Below are 22,011 nucleotides of genomic sequence, written 5' to 3' on the forward strand. Positions count from 1 at the left end.
GTCTGGGACATTTTGGCACCTGTTCTTTTGTTCACCAGCTTTCATTCATCCTTTAGGAAGATTTATTATATTCTTGGAACTTTTCTCTGAAGCTCCAATGACAGGGAGCTCTAATTTAAAAGGGCCTAGCCCCCAGCCCCCGCACCCCCCCCCCAGCATCTTAGCTGCATGCCATTTACAGCAGTAGTATTTCTCTGTGTCATTATGCTCTTCTCTCCCCTGATGGCAGGGCGTGAGTGTGTTTGGACTACAAGAGGCTCCATGTGGGTAAAGAGAAGATGACAGCATAGCAGGAAAAGTTTCTAGAAGCTAAGAGGATTCATTCAGCATAAGTGATTCCCAGAGCGTTCTCCTACATGCTATCAGTAATAGACCCTTCTGATTTTCTGAAGCCTGAGCTTATTTCTCTTGACAAGCATGAAAGCAAGAATACCAAATGATACGTTCATTCCAGAGCTCAGGATTTTTGCTATACTTAATGCTGGAACTGTCAACTGTTCTTATAATAATTGAGTGTTTTCCTTTTTTTTTTTTTGCCAATGGTTTCCATAGCGGAAGCTCTTCCAGAAGGATCAAAAACCGTACCTTTCAAAGTTCCCAAGAATCAGATACATACGCCACACAAACCTCTTTAATTAAAATGAGGTGGAAAGAACTGCAGTTCTACATGCCATGGGCTGCTTCCCTTATAAGAAAGCCAAGGGAAAAACAGATCATCTGTGTTTTCACTCAGGAACAAAGTAAACAAACCATCACGATCCAGCATGGCTGAGAGAATTCATTTTCTTAATATGGAGTGAGCCTGAGAGTGGTGGGACAGAGCGCAGACATGTGCGAGTGGCTGTTGGATGCAAACTTGTGGCAAAGTCTTGGCCTCTTGGGCGGAAGCCAGAGTTAGTCTTCATAAACGAATTCCACATCTTTGTTAAGTAGTTCTCGCTCTCTTTTTTTAAATTATTATTTGAAACATACTTTAAATATTTTGTTCTATGACGTCCTGGAAATTGATACAATTCCCTTCGGATCAAGGGAAATAGAAAAAAAGTGATATTTTTGTAGATTTAGAGTGATTATACTCAAATTATGCTCCCATTTATCAGGACAAATGTCACTGGATTTTATAGGTGACCAACACAGAGAGCCAGAAGTGAAGGTGTCCTTCTGATGACTTAAATTTGTCCAGAAAAGCCTGAAGTGATTCCCAGGGTATTCAACAGGAATACCTTCCTAGCCATGAGTTGATTATAGGAGACAACACAGTAAGAATCACATTCAAAAGGGAAATTAAACCTGTGCAAGAAAAACTTGTGCAGGAACAAACCAAAAAACATTTAAAGACTCACATGAGCTTCCGCTGTCAGATTCTTCGTAAGCCAGAACGTAATCCAGAGAGTGGATCTAATTAAATGAATTTTATCTGACATGGATGAAATTTCAAAGTTGACCCCTTTACAGATGAGTTAATTGGCTTTGTCCAAAAGAGGAGGAATTTTTAGGGCCATTTAAATCATTAGAATGACTGGTTGAGAAGGCAGAGGAGGGCCAGGGAAACAGCCTAGCCCCAACAGAAACTTCACTTGGCCTCCCCACCCCTTGTCCAAAATCCAGTTCTTAAAATCTCCTAATGGGTTTCACTGTTTTCTTTCCAGTGCTTATCATAATCAGGGAACCACACATTTGCATCCCTAATGGACTCTTTTCATAAGTGTGTTGACATTTCAGTAAGTTTTGCATAGCTCTTGATGCTGCTCACAACTTGGGTAGCTGCCCACAAACCACCTTATATGGACTTCAACATATAGACTGTCTGCTTTACTCACAGAGTCATTATGACTTTTTTTTTCTAATCCCTGGGAACCTATCTTAATTATACTCTGAAAAACAATGAAAACTCCGAAGTCAGATGACTCAGACGACCAGCATCCATGCAGTTACCCATACACAAGGCAGCAAGTGAACAGCTGAGAAACTCAGGGCCCAGTCAAAAGTATCACCTGCTGTGTGATGCACTCACTTTGCTTTAAGCCATTATTTTTACCAAATAAGGGCATTGAGATAAACATAGGTTGTTGGAGAAAGCTGGGTTCAAGTAGGAAGCTCATAATGGGAGTACAAACTTCCATGCACTTGACTCTCCTGTCTTCTGCAAAGACTGTGACCCCAGAGAACTTGCAGAGGGGGCAGTCTGGATCCCACTAATTATTTTGTGTATGTGACTTCAATGAAAAATGAAATCCAACATATACAGGAGAAAAAAAATCATTTTTAAGTTTTTCATTTAAAACATTGACTCCGCTTCTGCTGTTCTAGGAACTGTGCTGGGAGCCTGGTGTGAAAAGAAAAAAAAAGACCATCTGTGTCCTTAGGAAATTTATCATCTCTCCAGGGAAACTGACAAGGCATGGCAGTCAACTCAGGTTGCAATGGGAGACGGCTCCCTGGAGTGACACCTGATATCCTGAGACTTACTAGAACAGGAGCCATGGGAAGTATAGGAAGTGTTCCAGGAAAGACAAGAATTTAGCACTTGCACCCACTGCACCTGCACAGGTATCCGAGTGGTGCACACACACACATGTGTGTGTGTTGAGTGTGGGGGTAGAACTTGGTGATAGGGATTCCAAACTTAGCTAACTGGTAAGGCAATTTGTAACAGTCTGTCTGCAAGGGCTGAGAAGGTATTCAATAACAACCACCATTCACAGCTTAACCTGAGTTGAAAGAGACTCCCTGGATGGAACCAACCCTCTACAGAAATGGCAGCCATCTGACAAATCCCATGTCATTCAGGTTGACCTGCCAAAGATGCTAAACTGAGAACCACTAACCACTTAGAATGTTTGCAACTGGTTTTCCAGTAGTTTAAGCAGGTGATTGACGTGCAGGTTAAAAAGAACCAGTGGAGATGGTACTGTGCAACCTTGGCGCTGCAGGGATTGAAAGGCAATGGGATAAAAAGGAAGGAGACCAGGACTAGGTGGGAGGGCAGAACTGGGAACTCCTGGCAAGGACCATGTGTTTTTCAGACTCTAAGGGGCCCCTTTGGGCCCTATTGTTACATCCTTAGTGGCTTTGGAAAAGGTACAAATGGAGCCAGAATTTGGGCTAACATCTTCTGATTCTGGAGCCTTTTCCTAGTCACAAGTGTGGCACAGCCAATTTTTCTGCCTAGCCTTTCTAGTTTTTGTCCATTTCTTATTTTGAGCTCAATGAATATGGACAAGAGGAAGATGCTGGAGGCGGGTGACTATAGCCACACAGTCACTATTCTGTACTTTTTTTTTTCCACTGGCAGCACAGCAAGCAGCTGGCCGTGTTGAGTGTGACTTCTACTCTCCCTTTTGGGTATTTCCCTGGAAACAGATTAATGTTGGCTATGAGAGAGAAAGACGCAGCCCTAACAAGATAGTATTTCCCCCCATGGCTTCTAGCATAGAATTTTAAAAAGTTTAAGGATACCAATTAAAAAAAACTATAGCGACCTGAAACCTTTGGATAAAAGACATTGTTGTTCCCAAGTTTCCAAACCAATATTGGCAGTCATTGAATGCACCCTTTCTTTGAAAAGGAAAAGAAAGGCAGCAAGGAAGCAAGGCAGGAAGCAAGGAAGGCAGGAAGCAAACCTTGGTCATCTTGGCTTCAGCACAGAAACGAAACAAGGATACAACCCCATTGAACTGTACAGAACAAATAGCCCAGGTCAACCCCACTCACTCACAGTTCCAACCTTTCTCCTTTACTGCTTTTGCCTATGAAAAATGAGGCTGTAAAAGTGCCAGCCTGCTTTTGTCAGGAATATCCTAGTAAAAAAAATAATTGGAGGCATTTCATACACACGATGCACAATGTTCATCGGATAATGAGCCCAATGGATATATTGTTTACTATATACTGTTTACTATATATTGTTTACTGTATTGTTTCCTCTAGCCAGTAAGAATTCCAAGGCGTGGAGACGTCATCATACAGCTGATCACATAGAGAAGCCAGAACGAACTCAAGGGACAGAGACCAGGCCCAGCATCTTGGCAAACCTACCCTGAGCCCTGCTGTCATCTCTTGTAACACAGTTCTGCACTGCAAATGTGGTCACGCGTCAGTGGGTCTTCCCCTCAGAAGTGCCTTCACCGGGGTTTCCCCTGCTCTCCAAACAAGCTGGCATCAATGACTAGAATACGCATATTGCTATCGGTACCCGTGAATAGAATGCATCAGCTACTGTACTTCCATAGGGTGTTACTCCACTTAGAAAATGGTATAACCAACACTGGGAAGTAACGAGTAGGGGGAGGGGGGAGGGTGGAAGTTCAAGTCCTTTTGAGATGTGGGGTTATTTTTGGGTATTTGCCTCGTTAGAAACTTTAGTTTGTCAATGAGTTCCCTTAGCCTTTTAAATGCAGGGTTTCTTCAAAGGAGAGCTGGGAAAATAGCTGAGGCCCCCGGGCTTTTTTTTCACTTGTCACACAGTTGTCCTCAAAGAGTTTCACTATTATGTCCCGGGATAGGGAAACTCCGTAGCATCTTAAATTCCATAAAAATACTTGAAACCATTTTTCAAACATTTTGAGGTTTGACGCAAACCTGAAATCCATCTTGGCAAGTACTTTCCCCCCTCTGAAATTTTTAAATGCGTGTGTCTTTCAAGGGAAATTTAATCCGTATGTTTCTGATTCATTTACACTTAACTCATCAAAATGGCGTTTCATAAAAGCCATTTGATGTTCGAGAAGTCTTCTCCCTTTATAAGCCCGACAAGCCTCTCTTTCTGAGAACCAGAAAATCCTAATTGAGCAGCTGTAAGCCAAATGATGGGAGCTGCCTTACAAATCAAGAACCTGCTGGATTGAGGTAGCTAAGAAGGCGGCAGACCCACAGGCACAAGCCAACGTCCTCGCCTGTCAGTCAGTCCCGCAGCTTCCAAAGACTTTCAAACCCAATGTCCTGGAAGAAGTCTGTGCCCAAAGACACACAGCGAATGACGAATCTGAAGCAGAAAAGCACTGCCTCATCCCAGAGCAAAAACTCCCCTGGAATCTGGAGGTGTGCAATGGAGTTTCCCAGCTTAGACTCAATGGAAGGGAAACCTACTACATTTCATGAGACAAACCTGTTACCCAGTAAGTTATCACTGAATAACCGGAACTAGAGGAAATTCACAAATTTTCTGATCCAGTAGAATTTCTAATTCAAAGGTTGCAGGTACCTGAGTGGGAGGAGATCTTGGACTTCTCTGAGAAAAATAAAAATCCCTGAATGCTCATTCCAGTTAGAGAAATGCAAGCACAGCATTTACATATGACTTGCGGACATCTTGCTGTGTATCTTAAAACCATCTCTGGGTTATGCATCACAACGAATACAAGGTAAATGCTATGCAAACCACTGTTATCCTGGGGCGCTTAGAAAACACAAGAAAAACAAAAACCTATAAACGTATAGTACAGGGGCTGGGGTTGGGGCTGTGGCATAGGGAGTAAAGTTGCCCACCCCCGCAATGCCAGCATCCCTTATGAGCACCTGTTTGAGTCTTGGCTGCTTCACTTCCCATCCAGCTCCCTGTTAATGCACTTGGGAAAGGAACAAAAGATAACCCAAGTCCTTAGGTCCCTGAACCTGTATAGGAGACCAGCTTCTGGCTCCTGGCTTTGTGTGGTCCAGCCCTGGCCATGAAGAAAGAGCACATGGATAATGAACCAGTGGATAGAAATATCTGTCATTCCATTTGTGTTTGAAACTCTGCCTTTCAAATATATAAAAACAAGACTTTAAGAAAAAATTCTTCAGCACAATTATTTCTGGATGTTTTTAAACCACAGCTGGATTAAAATCCATGAATACTGATCGACTGCAGATACACAAAGAAACAGCCACAGTACAGTGGGTGGTGACATGAAATTTTTCTCATGAAAGTTTCAAGGAGCAGGCATCTGACACAGAAGTTAGGATGTTACTTGGGATGCCAGCACCTCCTATCAGAGTTCCTGATGTGAACCCTAGTTTCTTCCAATACAGCATCCTGCTAAGATACACCCTAGGACACAACAGAGGATGGTCCAAGCATGTGGGCCCTGCTGCTCCTGTGGGATATCCAGACTGCATACTAGGGTCCTAGCTTGGCCTAGCCCAGCCTTGGCTGCTGCAGTTGTTTGGGGCATAAACCAATGAGTTAAGGATCTCTGTCCATCAGTCCCTCTGCCTTTTAAATAAAATCAAAGATAGCTGAAATTTTTTTAAAAGTTCCCCAAATGACTTTACCATACAGAAAACCTTATTTTGTTTATTGATGGCTCAGCCAATGGCACATCTCAATTTGCTGTATTGAATACCACATGGCAAGGGCATGAGCTGTGGCATAGAGGGTTAAGCAGTTACTTGACATGTTCACATCCACTATTGGAGTCCTAGTTTGAGAATCTGCTCCTCCATTTCCAATCCAGCTCCCTACTATTGCCCAGGAGGCAGCAGAGGATGGCCTGTACATTTAAGTTGCTATCACCCACATGGGAAATGCAATTGCAATTCCTGGCTCCTGGCTTCAGCCTAGCCCTACTCTGGTTGTTGTGGGCATTTGGGAAGTGAACCAGCAGAGGGAAGTGCGCGCTCGCTCTCTCTCTCTCTCTCTCTCTCTCTCTCTCTCCTTCCCTTCCTCTTTCTGTATTCTGGCCCTTCTCCTGCCCCCCTCCTGCCCCCCAATATTCTATCTCCCAAAAAGTTAAATAAAAACTTAAAAAAAAATCACATGTAAGAAATACTCATTGTGGCCTTTCTCATCTCATGCAGGACACTCTACAGAATGTGGTCTACTTCACCAAAGGTGGCTTAAGGCATGGCTTGGTAGCAGGGGGAGCAAAAAGGAAGGGCAGATCAACAGCTGAGAAAAGAAGGGATCAAAGTCAGCTCACCATGACTGACGCACGGCAAGAATGATTTCCCATTTGCATTCCCTGCAGTTCAGCTGCAGCACCAGCACAATTCCTAAGTGCATTTTGCAAGCATTCAACAACCATTAATTAGTTAGAAACATCCTTCTGAGGCCACACCTTCGGAGACCCCAGTGCCGCTGGATTCTTCTGTACCTGGGAATGACTGCGGGAAGGTTAATTGGACTGCCTGGCAGTGGAGAGTCTCGGAATAAAGCATCATGAGCAAGGCCACTCCCTTGCACTGGCCCAGGTCAGGGGCACCCAGAGTTCTTCGTGGGAAAGGATGCAAAGTCAGGAGAACAACACTGAATTTCCCCTTTGCAGGCGGTTTCCACAATTGTCATGAAGTGGCAAGTTTACGATTCAAGTACAGAGTGGGCTGGTTGGCAATCAGGGACTAAAACTGTTCCCTCTGTGGGGAGGAAGAGGGAGGAAGCAGTGCCATTCAGATCCCAGAGGTCACATCCTGTAGGTGGGTGGGTACTGGCCAAGGGGCAGCTTCCAGCTCTGTGCTCAGTGGAGCCAGAGCTCTGGCAGGGAGAGGATGGAAAGAGGACGATGGTGGGAGCACAGAGCCTGACTAAGGGATGATTACTTCCTCTCATTCATAGCCACAACTCCTACACTCAGGGCAACAGGTTCCACCCCTTGACCAGACCCCATCTCTCATTCTGGGTGGAATCTATGCAGCAGGTGCCTGAATGCCCTCCAGCTTCTGGGATTGTGGCTAACCTGGGGCACCTGCACATGTCTCCTCTGTGCTTCCCCCATCTCAATCTTTGCATCCTTCTCACCTTCACTATATGCAGGAGCCAGAACTTTAAAAGAGGGATGACAAGTAGAACAAAAGGATGATGTTCCCAGCACTAGAAGTTCACTGGCCTGGCTGGATGGAAGTGCACTTGTCACAGCCTCAGCTTGGTCCTGGTCCCTAGCTGCAGGGCTTTCTGGTACTGAATAACCCTATTTGCAGATACTGGGACTTCATATATATTAATTGGTCACCTTGGTTGGGCCAGTTAGCCTCAAAGGCCCCACTTCATCAATGTATTGAGAATTGGGAGATTATAGTTCTGCTGCTAAGGAAGTTAGCTGGATGTTCTGTTGGATGGTGAGAGTGAATCAAAACCAATGTGGTCCTCTGTGATATGTGCACTGGGGCTTCCGCTTTGTGCTCAGAGGAAGGAAATGGTAGAAAGCAGCTGTGGACTAAGCTAAGGCAAGATCTGAATTGAGAAAGAAAATTGGCTGGAGGGAGGCCATCACATAACCTGTATTAGGGCGGATGTCAGTGACAGCAAAACTAAAGGCAAAAATGCAACACGAGAGCAATTTACATCCACATTTATACTAAATGGGTTTATTATAATTGCGGCCATTATGATTAATTCCAGAGGAATTAAATGGGATCAGCCCTTTACTCACAGTGTTGCTGAGTTGACTGAAGTATTGCAACAAATAAGGTGGTCAAGACAAGGGCAATGCAAAAGAAAAAATACTTTTATGCAAAAGAAAAAAAAAAGAAATCTATTACTTAACTCTGAGGGATGGGGAAAAAAGAGCCAGCTCTTTTTGGTGCCTAGATATACTGAAGTGAGGTTTTGCAACCTCATTTACTGCCCAATGAAGAGATGGCTGAATAGGGCACAGATACGAGTCTGATTTTTCCCTTCACCTGTTCATGGCCACATCTGCATCAACTTACCTTTATATAAAGACACCACTGCTAAATGGTAGTTTTTTCTTCTACATTTCTGATGTCAAAAAAATATTATTCAGATCCCTAAAATGTCAGCTGGTTTCATGATTAAATAATAAGAACTAATTTAATGAACTCTCGCTCTGCTAAGCACATTGCAGTCATTATCTCCTGGATTGCATTTCATAAGTGAAATAACTGGGGTCCAGGAAGTTTCAGCTGATATTTCTCCCACAAATCACAAGGCTCAAAAACAGCAAAGCTAGAGCTGGCATTTGGGCCATATCTGCCTGACTGTAACAACGACATACACAGCACGCTTACAGTGGGTACATAGGCCATTGAGACTCTACCTTTGCAAAAACAACAACAACAACAACAACAACAACAACCAAAAAACCAAAAAACACACCTCATTTTGTAGGCCTTTCTTGAGGGTAAAGGGACACAGCCAAGTGGGCAACCTATTCCAACAGGCTGCATGAAAGCTAGCTGGCCTCTGCGCCTTGTCAACAGCCTGGGGCCAGCCCCGCAGGATTTCAAGGTTTCAAAGATCTTTGCTTTTTAACCATAAGAAAAAAAAAACAACCAAACAAACAAAAAACACAAAGTTATGGACTCCTAACACACCATAACTCAGGGTAGGTATTCCAGATTATACAACACGGCCTCTTGGGTCCATTTCCCTCTTAAGATGAGTGACCGAGTCTAAGCATTCATGGATACCCTTGTATTCCCCTGGAGCCATACCAGTGCTTGTTCCAGGTGTTCTAGGTGTTGCACCTAGTGCTTGTTCTAGGTATTAAAAGGTAGAATGCAATATTGGTTCTTACTTGGAGAGATAAGATGACTATATTGATAGTTGGGTGGGTCTTGGCTCTTCTATAACCTTATTCATAATGACAGCACCCAGTATCCATAATGACAGCAAATTAGTTATTAAATCTTCTTGGGTACAGTGTGCTTGCATCAGTCACTCAAAGAACCCTCTCCTGCCCAAGTAGGTACGGGAAGAAAAGATGTGTGGCCTTGTCACAAAGTGTTTGTGTACTACATTGTGGACTTTGGACACAAGTCAACTGCAGTCCTTAAGGGTGTGAATTGTCAAGCAATTTCTATTTGTGCAGCAAAAACTCACGCACCCAATATTTCAGCATTCATTGACATCAGACTACCACAGTCTGCTTAAAATCATACTCTGAAACTTGGGCCACAGGCTTTTTGTTATTCTGGCCAACATGCCCTTTTGTCTTGCCACTTTGGCCTGCTCCCTCTCCCTACCCATAACTGCCCTCCCAAGACCTTGCAAGCACGTCTTCCTGCCATCCAGTGCAAAGGGATCCCCTTTGAGGGTCAGGTGCCTATGGGAAGGAGAAGAGGGCAGAAAAAAACAGCCAAGACTTCAATTCATTGATGCTTCTGTTTGAAGCTCAGCTCTAGACCGGCCTAACTTTCTTTCTGCCAGACACATGACAAGACTCATCCCTAAGTCTGTCCACATTGCTTCCTCTTAAAGTTGCCCTGGGCTCCCTGATCACTGGTAGTTAAGATTCCAGGAAGATTTTGTATGTCCAGCTCCCCACAGCCCAGAGCCCACTACTAGCGCCGACTCAAAGAGCCCAGCATATCCCCTGCAGGTGCTTCTGAAGACACACTGATGTCATGTAGTTCCACCAAGGCTGCCACGCTAAGTCTTTTCCACCTGTTCCCTGGGGGTGGGGGGGCTGCCCTTATCATTAGTCTCTGAAACATGATTCTTACCACTGGAAAAGACTTGTGAAGGGAAGGCTGCACATTTAAAAGCTAACCTCATCCAGTTAAGGAAACACATTATACACTCACAGGCTATTTTCATTTTTAGACAAGCCAGAAATAGAATCCAGCTCTCATGACTAAATTCCTCACCTCCACCTCACTTCATTTTCCCATTCACAAAGCCACAGTCAAGCAGGAATGGGATTCCAGAGTCCGTTTTCTAAGTCACTGTGTGCTGTAACTCACCCTCCACCGGTACATTCTATTGGTGGCAGACCTCCCTTTATTTATATCAGAATACTCCGTTCTCTGTTCTGTTTCTAGTACCTGATGGGATCTCATGCTTGTTTGACTGCCACAAATAAAAAGGAGGACACAGCGGAGAGGCAGGTGAAATATTAGACTTGGCAACAAGACGTGGAAGATGGAGTTCCACGGGCTGCACCTGCAGCAGTGAATGAAACCTGGAGAAGCCTGAACTGGCATCGTCACTGGCAGCAAGCTGTAGATGGGACCTCTTCCTTGCAGTCCTGCTGTGTGCCAGGAGCCTTTGCACATGATCTTCACTGTAACAACTTTACAAGGTAGGTTTGGTGATCCTTAGTTTACAAAGAAGAAAGATCCTATGGTACAGAGAAGCTGTTTTGTTCTTTTACTCTCTGACAGGGAGCTTAGTTTTCAAATATGACTTGGGGAGAGAACTTTCATGAGAAAGGATTGTCTAGGTGCATCTGCCCCAAAGAGTGGCACTGTACCTTAGCCAGGACTAAGTCAGGTAGCTGTAACCTGGGCCTTTTTTGGTCCCGAAGCAGTGCTCTTTTCAGTACATACCATGGTGCTTCTTGGTTCAGTGTGCCCTTGCTTCCTCCTTGGCATCATCTCCTTCCGTCAAACCAAGGATGTGCCCAACCAGGGAGGCACAGAGGAAGAAGGGAAGGTGGGCACTGACTACACCCACACTCAGACATGGCTGTTGCCAGTGTGCACTAACTGTAAGCCTGGTGGCAGAGGGAAGAGATCTGTGTCCCTTCTACCAGCAAAGCCAAGCCTCTTCCTCTACCTGCTACTATGCTCAAGCATGGCCCCTGGGTCAGCTAGGGAAGGCCAACTTGCCATCAGGCCATGGCCCGGGTGAAGGCAAAAAATGTTCAATAAAGTTGTTTGTGCCTTTCATCTACAGGTAGAGCCATGAGGCCCCATCTTCCCTCAAGTTACCATGGTGATGGTGAACTTGGTGGTGGTGGTGGGAACTAGAAGGAATTGGACTAGAACGTGTGAACATGGGTGAGTCTTACCCTGAGTCTTCATACCCATTAAAATACAAACATGAAGGTTAGTACGGACAAGACCAGGAAAGCTGGATATGATCGATGCCCATTTGCTGGCCATGATGCTATACCAGAGTTTGGCAATATACCCCCATTGTAGGTAACTGTGTAAAGGTCACACAGGATGTCTCCATATTCCTTCTTTCAATTGCATGTAAACAATTATCACAAGTATTTCAACGGAAAAATGACAGCAATGTCAAACAGATTCTCCAACTAATAGTCACCAAACAGTGCGATTAATGATTTTCACCCAAATGGGTTGCCAGGGAACTGTGACGAACAAAGCAATTATTAGTACTTTAGCTGGCATGGGCTGGGCACAGCCAGCTCAGCACTCCTGGCCTTGTCCATGTGTCACTTACAAGCAGAGCATCTCTGATTGTGGGTGAACCACACAGAATCAACCACATAAATGGTGATTTCCTAAAAAGATAAAATTGCGCCCTCTTTCCTCCTGAAGAGGTGTAAGCATGCCACACAAGGTCACCAACGACCTTCACCATTGGTTTTGGGTCAGGTCTGAGTAATGTTTCCCTATAGATGGGTATGGAGATTGGCCTTCCTTATCTACAATTAAGCTAGATGCTTATTTTATACAATAAAGTCTTTACCCTGGATTCATCTATTTTCATCCATCATCCATTTGTGAGAGGCGAGAGAGAGAGATTGCATACTCATTAGTTTGCTTCCCTACATGCCCACAAAGACCAAAGCTGGACTGGCACCAAAGCCAGGAGCTAGGAACTCAACACATATCTCCCAGATGACTGGCAGGAATCCGGTGATGTGGGCTCTCACCTGTGGCTTCTCAGACTCAACTGGCAGGGAGTTAAAGCCAGAAGTCAGGGCCAGACTCAGATAGGGAACTCAGACATTCAGCCTTGGGATGTTGGCCTCCTAACAGCATCTTAACTGCCTGGTAGGCCCAATGTCTGCTTCAGATTCATACACATTTTAATAAGGCTGTGAAAGCTTGGCTGAAGAATGGATGTATTGTCCGGGAAAATTATCTTTTTAATAAGCGCATACAGCTTGCCTTTCATGATCGCTGAAGATTTTAGCGTGTAACCTCATTTAAAAATGAGAGTGTATGTTCCCATTATGGAAGTCTACCAAGTTACCATGAAGTCTTTGGGGGAGAATAAATCCATTCCAGGACCACCACAGCCCACCTAAGCATACACTTCTCCAGTGTTCCCAGCACTGTTTCATGCATCTCAAGGGCATGACATACTGTTGGGAAAGCTGCTTGCACAAGTCACTTCTTGCTGGTCTTTTCTGCCACTCCTTGAGGCAGATGCGCCTAGACAATCATTTCTCATAGGAGTTCTCTCCCCAAGTCATATTTGAAAACTAGGCTCCCTGTCAGAAAGTAAAAGAACAAAACAGCTTGCAACATGGAAAAAGATGCACTGCTCCTCACCAACCACTTGTTTCTTCTTTAGCACTAATTCAACAGCAATTTAAATTGTATGCCAATCATCTTTTAGCAATTTTTTCGTATAGATGATGGACAGAGACATGGAATTTTGAAGCTGGAAGAGACTTTAGGGTTATCTGGGTTCCACTTTTGGGAAGAGAACCTGTAAGCCCCTCTTCTCTCATTCTCAAGCCTAGATGCTTTGGTCACTTGTTCAAGCTCGAGGGGAGGATTCCCATTCAGGTTTGTCCCCACTCTCCTACACTTCATGCTGCTCTCTCCAAAAAAAAAAAAAAAAAAGAAAGAAAGAAAAAGAAAGAAAGAAAAGAAAAGAAAAAAGTTATTTGCCCTTCCACTCCCCTTTCCACCCCTGTCGGAAGAAAAGAGGAGAAAAGTCATGATTCATTAGCTCCCAAATGTGCATTAAACAAACACCTTTTTGGTCTCTACCCCATGCCTCAGTAGGTAACCAATTACAAGATCACAGCCGGGGAGAAGCTGTGGCAGGGAGTATGGGACAGGCTCTCCCACTCTAGAGATCTTGAGCTTGTCACTCTGTTAGAGCCAGCTTGCAGGTTCACAGACCGCCACCAGTCACCGCGTCCAAATACTACATCTTCTCTGGTCTACTTTGCAAAACACACAGAAATGTGTCAACAATTTTCGAAACATAAGCATTAGTCTGTTCTCTTTCCATCCCCAAGATCCTTATAGCATTAAGAATACAATCACCTCTACCTCTCTCTCATATATTGTGTCCGTTCTAGACTCCCAGTAGTAGCTAGTTATTCCTACGGCCAATCAGTCCACAAGTTTCAATCAACTCTCCTCATTACTGCAGGATGTCATCTCAAAACTCTTTCGCAAATACAAGAAAAGCCTTAGAGACAGTATCAGGACAAGTTCATTGCAAGTGGAGCAACTAAAAGAATACCACACTGGCTATTAACTTCAGCTGAAATAATGACTGGGAGACTGCAAGTATGTCTGAGGACCTTCCTACATCATCTCAAAACCCACAGGATAGTCTGAATGATCAACAGAATCGCACCACTGCGTACTCCTTGCAGCAGCGCGACACACCAAACCGTTCTCCCAACATTTGGAACTCACAAGCTCCCCTCCGCTCTCACCACTACCTCTCAACTTTTATGAAAAGACGACCAGTTTTTTGAGTCATTGAGAAAGCTAGAGCGAGAGAATGACAATCCTGTTGGAAAATAATACACAGCTGTGATAATATCGTGGCTTTCTAAAAAATACTGTAATACAGTTTTACTTTTAATAATAAAAGATAAAAAGGTGGCGTCTGTGAATAATTAGAGATTGCAGTCTGAAGCCAGTTACAGTCACTGCAATTGATAATAAACTGAAAACCCCTGGAGAGCAGGTAAATGCTTTGCAACCCTGACCCCCCGGCTCTCACGTTACTTAACCACCCTGCGGTTCTTGCATTACATCACCATTCAAGCGATTGGTTCCTGCGTTTTAACTCTCTCCCTGTCTCCTCTGATTAGGAGCCACACCACGGCGAGAAACTTCGCCGAACTTTGCGCTTTCTCGCTTCGCTTTTCATTGGTGGCACTGCCGCCCCCCGCCCCCCTTTTATTTTTTTTTCCTCCTGTGGCTTTGGTGTGCTCAGGCTTCTTTTTCACCCAGCTCAGGGGCCTCCATTCTACTCTCATTCAGGTCTCCGTGCTACAACAAAAACTCTGATCAAAGTGAAAAGCGGATGCCTCTTCGGGCGAGAAGAGGAGCCGAGAGGCTGGGCAAAGAAGAGAAGGAAGAGGAGGACAAAGCTGGCAGAAAAGCGAGACTGGGGTGTGGGGAGAGGAGGAGGAGGAAGGCGCGAGATCAGAAAAGCAGTAAGGGGCCAAAAAGTGCCTAAAATTGGGAAAAAGAAAATAAAGTGAAAAACAAACCTCATGGACATCACTGGGGCTGAATTTCCTCCTGAGGTGCAGAACATGAGAGCTCTGGAATGAGTGTGTGTGGAACTGGAGCCAAGGCTTAACTAGCTTGAGTGAGTCACATCCTTCCCACTTGATTCCAGGCCAAGAGATGATGTAATGCACTGGCCCTTCTTTTTTGCGCCTAGCTCTGGCGCTCTCGCTCCCCTCGCTGCTTTCTTTCTCCCGGGCTCACCCTCCTCCCCCTTCTCCTTTTTAAGCTCAGTGCTGGTGAAGTCACCATTTAAATCTGGCAGAACTGAAGCAAAAACTTCAATGTAACCAAAACAGCCCCAGGCCGAGTTCCAGGCTCGGGGAGTCTTCGCGGTCCGATTGCCCTTAGAAACGGGTAAACAGGGAGAGAAACAGTGTGGGCTCCGGATGGCCCCATCTCTTGCCCTCCATCGGGGACCCTGAAGCTCTGCAGTCTGGAGTCCCCTGGATCTGATTAAAAAAAAAATTGCGTCCTTTGTGTTTGGAGAAAGGGGAAGTGAAGAGGGAGGTGTATGTATTGAGATGGAGAAGTGGCGAGGAAGATCATGTTGGGAAATGCAAAGAAACACAGGACCAGTAACCTGGGGCCCCAGTCCTGGCCGCCTCTGCTGCAGCCAACAGGTGACAAGGTTTCCATGGCTCGGGGGACTTCTTTTTTTCCCCTGGAGCTGGATGACATTTTCTATTGTCCCATGCCAGCCTGCCAGCCTTCTACCATCCTTCCAGAGTATTCTTTCAGCTGACCTCCCTGTCAGCCAGGCTAAAGCAATTCCTGGTGCAAACACATGTTTGGAGCCCTCAGTGACTGGGAAATCAAAGTCACTCTGTTGGCTTGTGCTGGGGACGGACCTCCTCACTTGTGCGACACTGGGCTAGCCTGGCGGACACGTGCGCTGGCTATCAGGTGAGCCATCCCAAGAAGAGTGCAGGACTGCTCACACCCCCTCAAATGTCAGTGACTAGGCAGCCCAGCACCCCACCGACAAGCCAGCGCAGGCCAGCAGCGGATCAGGGTGAACAGTGTGTTTCTTTTGTAATTATGGGGAGAGAAAAGCCAGGCTGAGCTGGGCTGGGGAGAGTTCAGTATTTTCCTTTGCAGCTGACAGTGAACCCTTCTCATGGCTCAATTCCACCCTTGCTAGCTCAAGGCTCTACTTAGCACCTCACAACATTTAGGACTCCAAGAGCCCTGCTCTTTTTTTCTGCCCCATTTAAGTTTCTATTTCTCCTCAACCTTCATGTCTCCTTCTAAACAACAAAGTTTTTTTTTTTTTTAATAGGAAGTTTGATGGACCTTTTTTTTTCAAGACCACAAAAGCAGAAGGAAAGCATGAAGTTGCAATGGATTGCAACTTTTTCTTCCACCTATGCCCACAGCTTTTGCTAGCCCAGCTACTGCCCACTCCTCATCCATTGCCTTTGTGGTTAGCCAATCAGGCAGGTGCACTGGACATCCGTCTCTGCCCATCACTAAGCAAACAGGACTTGGACTTGAAACTCAATTTGTGTTATCTGTGGCCTGCAAGGGGTCAGGGTTGTGGGTCTAAATCCCTTGGAATTTAAATCATAGCTTCTCAGGATGATCAGTGCGTTCAGTGTCAAGTGCTAAAGAATTTACCCCAGTCAGCCTAACATGCTCCCCACCTTGGGGGTGGGAGGTGATTAAGGCTGGCGTGCTGGGAGGACCATAGGGAATGAATTTGGGGAACAGCATTCCCCAGCAGGCTGTCTGTTAGCTTGACAGTCTCAGTTCACATGGAGGCTGGACGGTGGCTCACCGTGACACCTTTATCAAGGCGGGCGGCTCAGAATTAGAGGTGATCATCTATAATTACAGCTGGCGCCACCGAAGCCCCGTGGCCTGACAGCGTCAAATGCGGTTGTTATAAAGTTCGGTCCACCATGTCAGCTGCCTGTGTAACTCATTTACGTCTGCTTCACCAAACAGCCATCAATTTTTCATCCACTGCAGGGAACAAATAAAGCAACATGCCCCATAGCTCCTCTGAGCCTTCTCATGGGAAAAGGCAGGTTGACACGATTTGGTACAAACGGCTTTCTCCTCTGTTAAGAGACATGGCTCATCACTGCGTTGGGCAGAGGCCTTCTTTTTTTTCCTTTGCTATCTCCTGCAGCAAACTCATATCATGTTTGTACATTTAAGTGTTTTCTGCCCATTGTTTTCTTAGGCATATCAAAGTGCCCATGTGATAGTCTTCCCATAAACTCCAGGGAGGAATGAGGGTTGTTTTTCTGGGTATCCCCTCAGGAAAGCAGCCAAGGAGATAACCAGGCAGCTTGGAGTACTGGGCAGGCCCCCAGCTGGTATCCCTGCTCCAGCCAAGGAGAAGGAGAGACCAGGAGGCGAGCAGCTATCCTCTGCTCAAGGAGTCACGTGGCCCATGGGTTTAAGCTTCTAGAACCCAGACAAGATCATACAGTTGGAAATGGAATGCGATTGCAACCTGGGAGGGTGATGTCGCTAAAAGCCACCAACCTTCTGAACACGTTGCCACCCCAGTGAAAGTCCATCAGAGGGCTGGCCTGGGCACAACCCAACATCCAAGTTCAAAGGCATCTGGATATTTCCCTTTGGACCCCTGGAATCCCCTCTGTCACTTTCCAAACCAGGCACACATGTGCTTGTTTGCAGTGGCTCTTGGGTACCTTGGCACATGAAAAGAAATGCTGTTTTCCCATTTCCCTTCCTATGATAGAGTATATCCTGCTTTTCAAAGCAGGTCCCCTCTCCCCTGACGGCAGAGCTTTCCCTCTTGTTTTACCGTGGGGTCCTCTGCTGGCCTGCCTGCCTTCCCGCCCCCAGCCATTCCTTTCCTCTGTATCTAAGCTGCTCCCCAGAAGCAGAGGCAGGATTTGGAGCTGGAAGTCCTAAGATGCTGCAGCTCCAGCAGGGGAGCAGTGAGCCCCTGTCCAGCAGGCCGGGCCAGCAGATGAGCTGGCCTGTTCAGGAATGCTTGCAACACCCTCTTTTGCACAGCGCATCATCCTCAGGGAGAGGGTGGCGGGCACTGCACAGCTGTTCCCCGTAACTCACTCACACACTCCCGGCTCCTGATGAAACGTTCGGCTCCAGGGAAGTGGGACCTCTGAGATCTGAGCTCCGAGTTCAAAACATTCTTGGCCTTTCTCCAAAACAACCCAACAGAGAAGGCACACTATGGATGGGAATGGGAGGGTGGGGGCACAGCAGGCAATGAGCGGGAACTTATGGCGTGCCTGGGTGAATTTCTCAATGCAAGCGTGTTATAGAACTCACAACTCATTCTCTCTCTCCTTCTCTGTGTGTCTCTCTCTCACCACCCGCTCCCCATACACAATATCCTTTTTCCAAGAGAGCTCTCTCCCCCTACCCCTTAGGTTTGAACTTACTCTCTGCAAAGAAAACCATATTATCTTCTTTCAGGCACTGTTTTTAGAATTTAACCCGTGATTCCTGCAGTCTCAGTGGAATTGGAAGGGCCAGATTATTTCAGAGTTAAATAAGCTATAATGACTATCACATGGACCCAGCCATAAACCTAGCATTAAAAATTATTCAGGAAAAAAAAGTGGCATCTCTTCCTTTTTTCATTTACAACAAGGCATCCAGGTGGTTTTCTCTGGGCCCCCTTCGCAAATTGCTTCCAGTGAACCTTCCGGTCACAGACTACCGCACACCCACGCGGTGTCAGTCAGCAATCGCTTCAACTTGGGTGTCCTGGGTGTTCATCGTGGACAGAGGCAGACAGGCTGTCTGGGTGACCCTGTGCAGCACGAATCCTAAACCACATGGAAGCAGGCAGGATCCGATAGCCCAGATGGTTGGTCTTGTTAAAGCCAGCTCCAGGGGCTCCCAGAGAGAAGTAGGGGAGCCACCTCTCTTTGGTTTACTCTTCTTTTGTGCATAGATACAGTAACATCTCTATCCCAACCCCAGCTCCAAAGCACCCTGGGGTCAAAATGGATTTTCAATTGGTAGCATTGAATGCACTTCTTTTTTTTTTTATCTATACTTTGGGACAAATTGATTTAATTGATACCTACAGAATACTTATCCCACAAATACAAAATTTACATGCCTTTCTTCAATTCATAATTTTTTTTAGGATAGATCGTATGCATAGTGATTAAGAAACTCTTGACAGGTTAAAACTGAAATCATACATCTTTTCTGACCACAATGGACAAAAACTGGAGATTAAAAACTCAAGAAACTAAATAAAACATGCAAATACACATTCCAACATTATATGAGCTCTGATTTCTAAACATTATATTGCATTCTCAAATTCTTACTATATTTTACTGTATTCCATGATTTTAATTAAATACAGTGCTAATTCAGGAATCCTCTGAAACTCTTTCCATGAAGCCTGCATCATCCTAATTCCAAAACCAGGAAAATAGGCAGGATTGTTCTTTCTCCTGGATTGAGTCCAGGTTGACTGCCAAAAATTAGTTGGTTATAGAAATATGGATTAAGTTCTGGAAGTTCCATGTTGTTCCATAGATTTGAATGTCTATTTTTTGTTTCAATACTTGGCTGTTATTGTATGTTGCTTTATTCAATTAGCAGGCATTTCGTCAATAATTTTTTGCATCTATGTTCGTAGGGGATATTGAATGCACTTCTAACAAAGGAATGAAGCTCTAATGACGGAAGCATGGGCAGCTTTAGGGGCAGACAAAATGAGGGAGTTAGAATTCCCTGATTAGCCCTAAAACAATACCATCGATTCAGCCTACTTAGAGTTCTTGGTGGGGAGTGGTTTATAACTTGGACTACACTTGAGAAACATGTAGGTTGTTGCATCTCTGAAGCTTAATGTGGGATATGAAAGGTAACTGATGCTAAATGACAAATAAGTGAATGAATGAATGAATGCATCCCTCAACTCAGATTGATTCTTTTTCACAATTTTCTTGCTTGTTTGCCAGGCTGCCATAGGAATGCTCAGGCCTCTGCAGAACCAGGTCATCCTGGCTCAGATTGTATGCCAGCAACAAGCCAGGAAGGGAACATGCCTATCCTGTCTTTTGCAACAGTCATCAGTTCTGTGAGTCAAAGACTCATTTTTGCATGTCCAGTGCCCAGCAGGTCCTGCCTCCCATGAAATAGGTGCTTAAGGAATCCTGCCACTGTTCCTGGTACTCTCTCTTTGTTACAGAAAATCTAAGACTACCAGAACTGGACCTGGACCATTATTTTTCAGGATTTCCTTCTTAATCTCAAAAAGCATTCATGGAGCAATTAAAAATCAATGAAAAACACCATCCATTTGTAGAGGATAAATTCAAATCATTCTGGTATCTTCTTTTTTAGTCCTCCAACTTCCCTCATCCTCTCCTCCCCCCTAATACCTTGCAACTACACCATAAAGACCTTCCAGAAAAAGACTACAGCCACCCATTGGTGCTTACAGGAGCACTGGCTATGGAGTCCTACAGAAACCAAATCCACAAATGCCCAATTCCATTATGTTATTTGCAAGAAATTTACATATATCTCCTGTATACCGTACTCCCCTGTCTGAGTTAACAGTTCCTGCAAGTATGCTCTGCTGGCTGTTTTCATTGTTAAACATTTTTAAATGGAAGAAACAAGTTACCAAAGTCAGAATGAGCTTGATGAGGTTTTGAGGGTATTAGGAATACAAAGGAAGGCTTAAACGAAGGAATTGTATTTGCGGTTTCGTGGCTTTTCACAAAGACTTCAGCTGTGGGGCTTTGTGTGTTTTTAATAACTGACCTTCCCTTACATTGAGCAGAGAAGTTCACCAGCACTGATTTATTAAGGAGGGGGGGACCTGCCAGAGGGATTAGCCCTCCAACACTCTTGCCTGGAGGGAAAGGGAAGACTATTTTTTTCCTTTTTAAACCCCAAACATGAAGCTCATGGGCCTTCCAAATGAAATTATCCATGTTTTTATTAACTGGACCCCGGAGTTTAAAAAAAAAAAACTTTGGTTTTGATAAGGGAGAAAAAAAATGAAAGAGAAAACTGCTGACATAATATTTTGCTTTCCAAACCCACTTCCATATTCTATTGCCCTTCTTGGGCCTGGACACGACTATGGTGTCTCCGTTTACACCACAGTCTTGGAGAGAAAGGTACCATTAATCCTACCTTATTCTGAAATGCCTTTCCACTTTAAGGAAATGACTGGAGCAACGCCTTCTAATGCATTCGGATGTGTATCTTTCTGGAAGATAGATGCCACAATTTACATGGTGTTCTTCAGGTGTGGTGATCCAACATCTGAAACTTAGCATCTCTCATCCTGAAAACCCCTCTGACATTATAAAGGGAAAGGAGGATGAGAGGCACACACTTTGCCAAACAGTCCCAGGGCCTGCCTGTCATCTTTGCATTCCATAGAAATGCAGAGAGAGCTTAGAGAGGTGAGTCCTAGCACCATTCAGGGCTGCTCTCAGGTCTGGGACTCTGACCAGCCAATATGGGTCTTACTTTGGCTCAGGGGTATGTAGCCTTGGTGTGTCTGAGGCCCTCTGAGGGAGCCAATCATGCAGATTTCCTCTTGCCTCAGACAAGGTATAGGTCAACTGATAACTAAGCATATGGAAACACATGCTGTCAGGTATCTATTTTTTGAAAGACACCCCAGAGGAGCAAGAGCAAGCACATTTCCATCAGTTGCTTCACTTCCATGATATCTGCCACTCGGACAGGGTCAGGGCCAAAGTTGGGAGCTGGGGATTTAATCCAGGTCTCCAATTTAGGAGGTAGCAACTCAACCACGCGCATCATCGTCATTGCCTTTTAGGGCCTGCATCAGCAGGAAGCTGGTGCTAAGAGGGGGAGCTGGGTAGTCACCCCATGTAAAGCATTCCAATAGGGGACAAAGATGTCTTAACTGGTATTTTAGCCAGGAGGTCAACCACCTGATCCAAAAAATTTGTTCATAATTAATATTCCCCA

The 22,011-nt window shown here is 45.1% G+C and overlaps 1 protein-coding gene across 3 annotated transcripts in view; it reads right to left on the bottom strand.

The window, feature by feature from the left end:
• Window positions 1–22,011, bottom strand: part of CREB5 (cAMP responsive element binding protein 5) — a 392,014-nt gene that overhangs the window by 109,222 nt on the left and 260,781 nt on the right. Inside the window, exon 1 of one of the 3 annotated variants that reach the window (XM_004582411.3) lies at window positions 15,051–15,257. The exons of the other annotated variants lie outside the window; for them this stretch is intronic. Within the exon in view, the coding sequence (XP_004582468.1) occupies window positions 15,051–15,097 (47 nt within the window). The 5' untranslated portion in view covers window positions 15,098–15,257. Of the gene's footprint in view, window positions 1–15,050; window positions 15,258–22,011 lie in introns of those variants that run through there. 3 annotated transcript variants of the gene reach the window in all.

This window comes from Ochotona princeps, chromosome 20 (genome assembly GCF_030435755.1).
Source record: "Ochotona princeps isolate mOchPri1 chromosome 20, mOchPri1.hap1, whole genome shotgun sequence".
Classification (NCBI taxonomy): Eukaryota; Metazoa; Chordata; class Mammalia; order Lagomorpha; family Ochotonidae; genus Ochotona; species Ochotona princeps.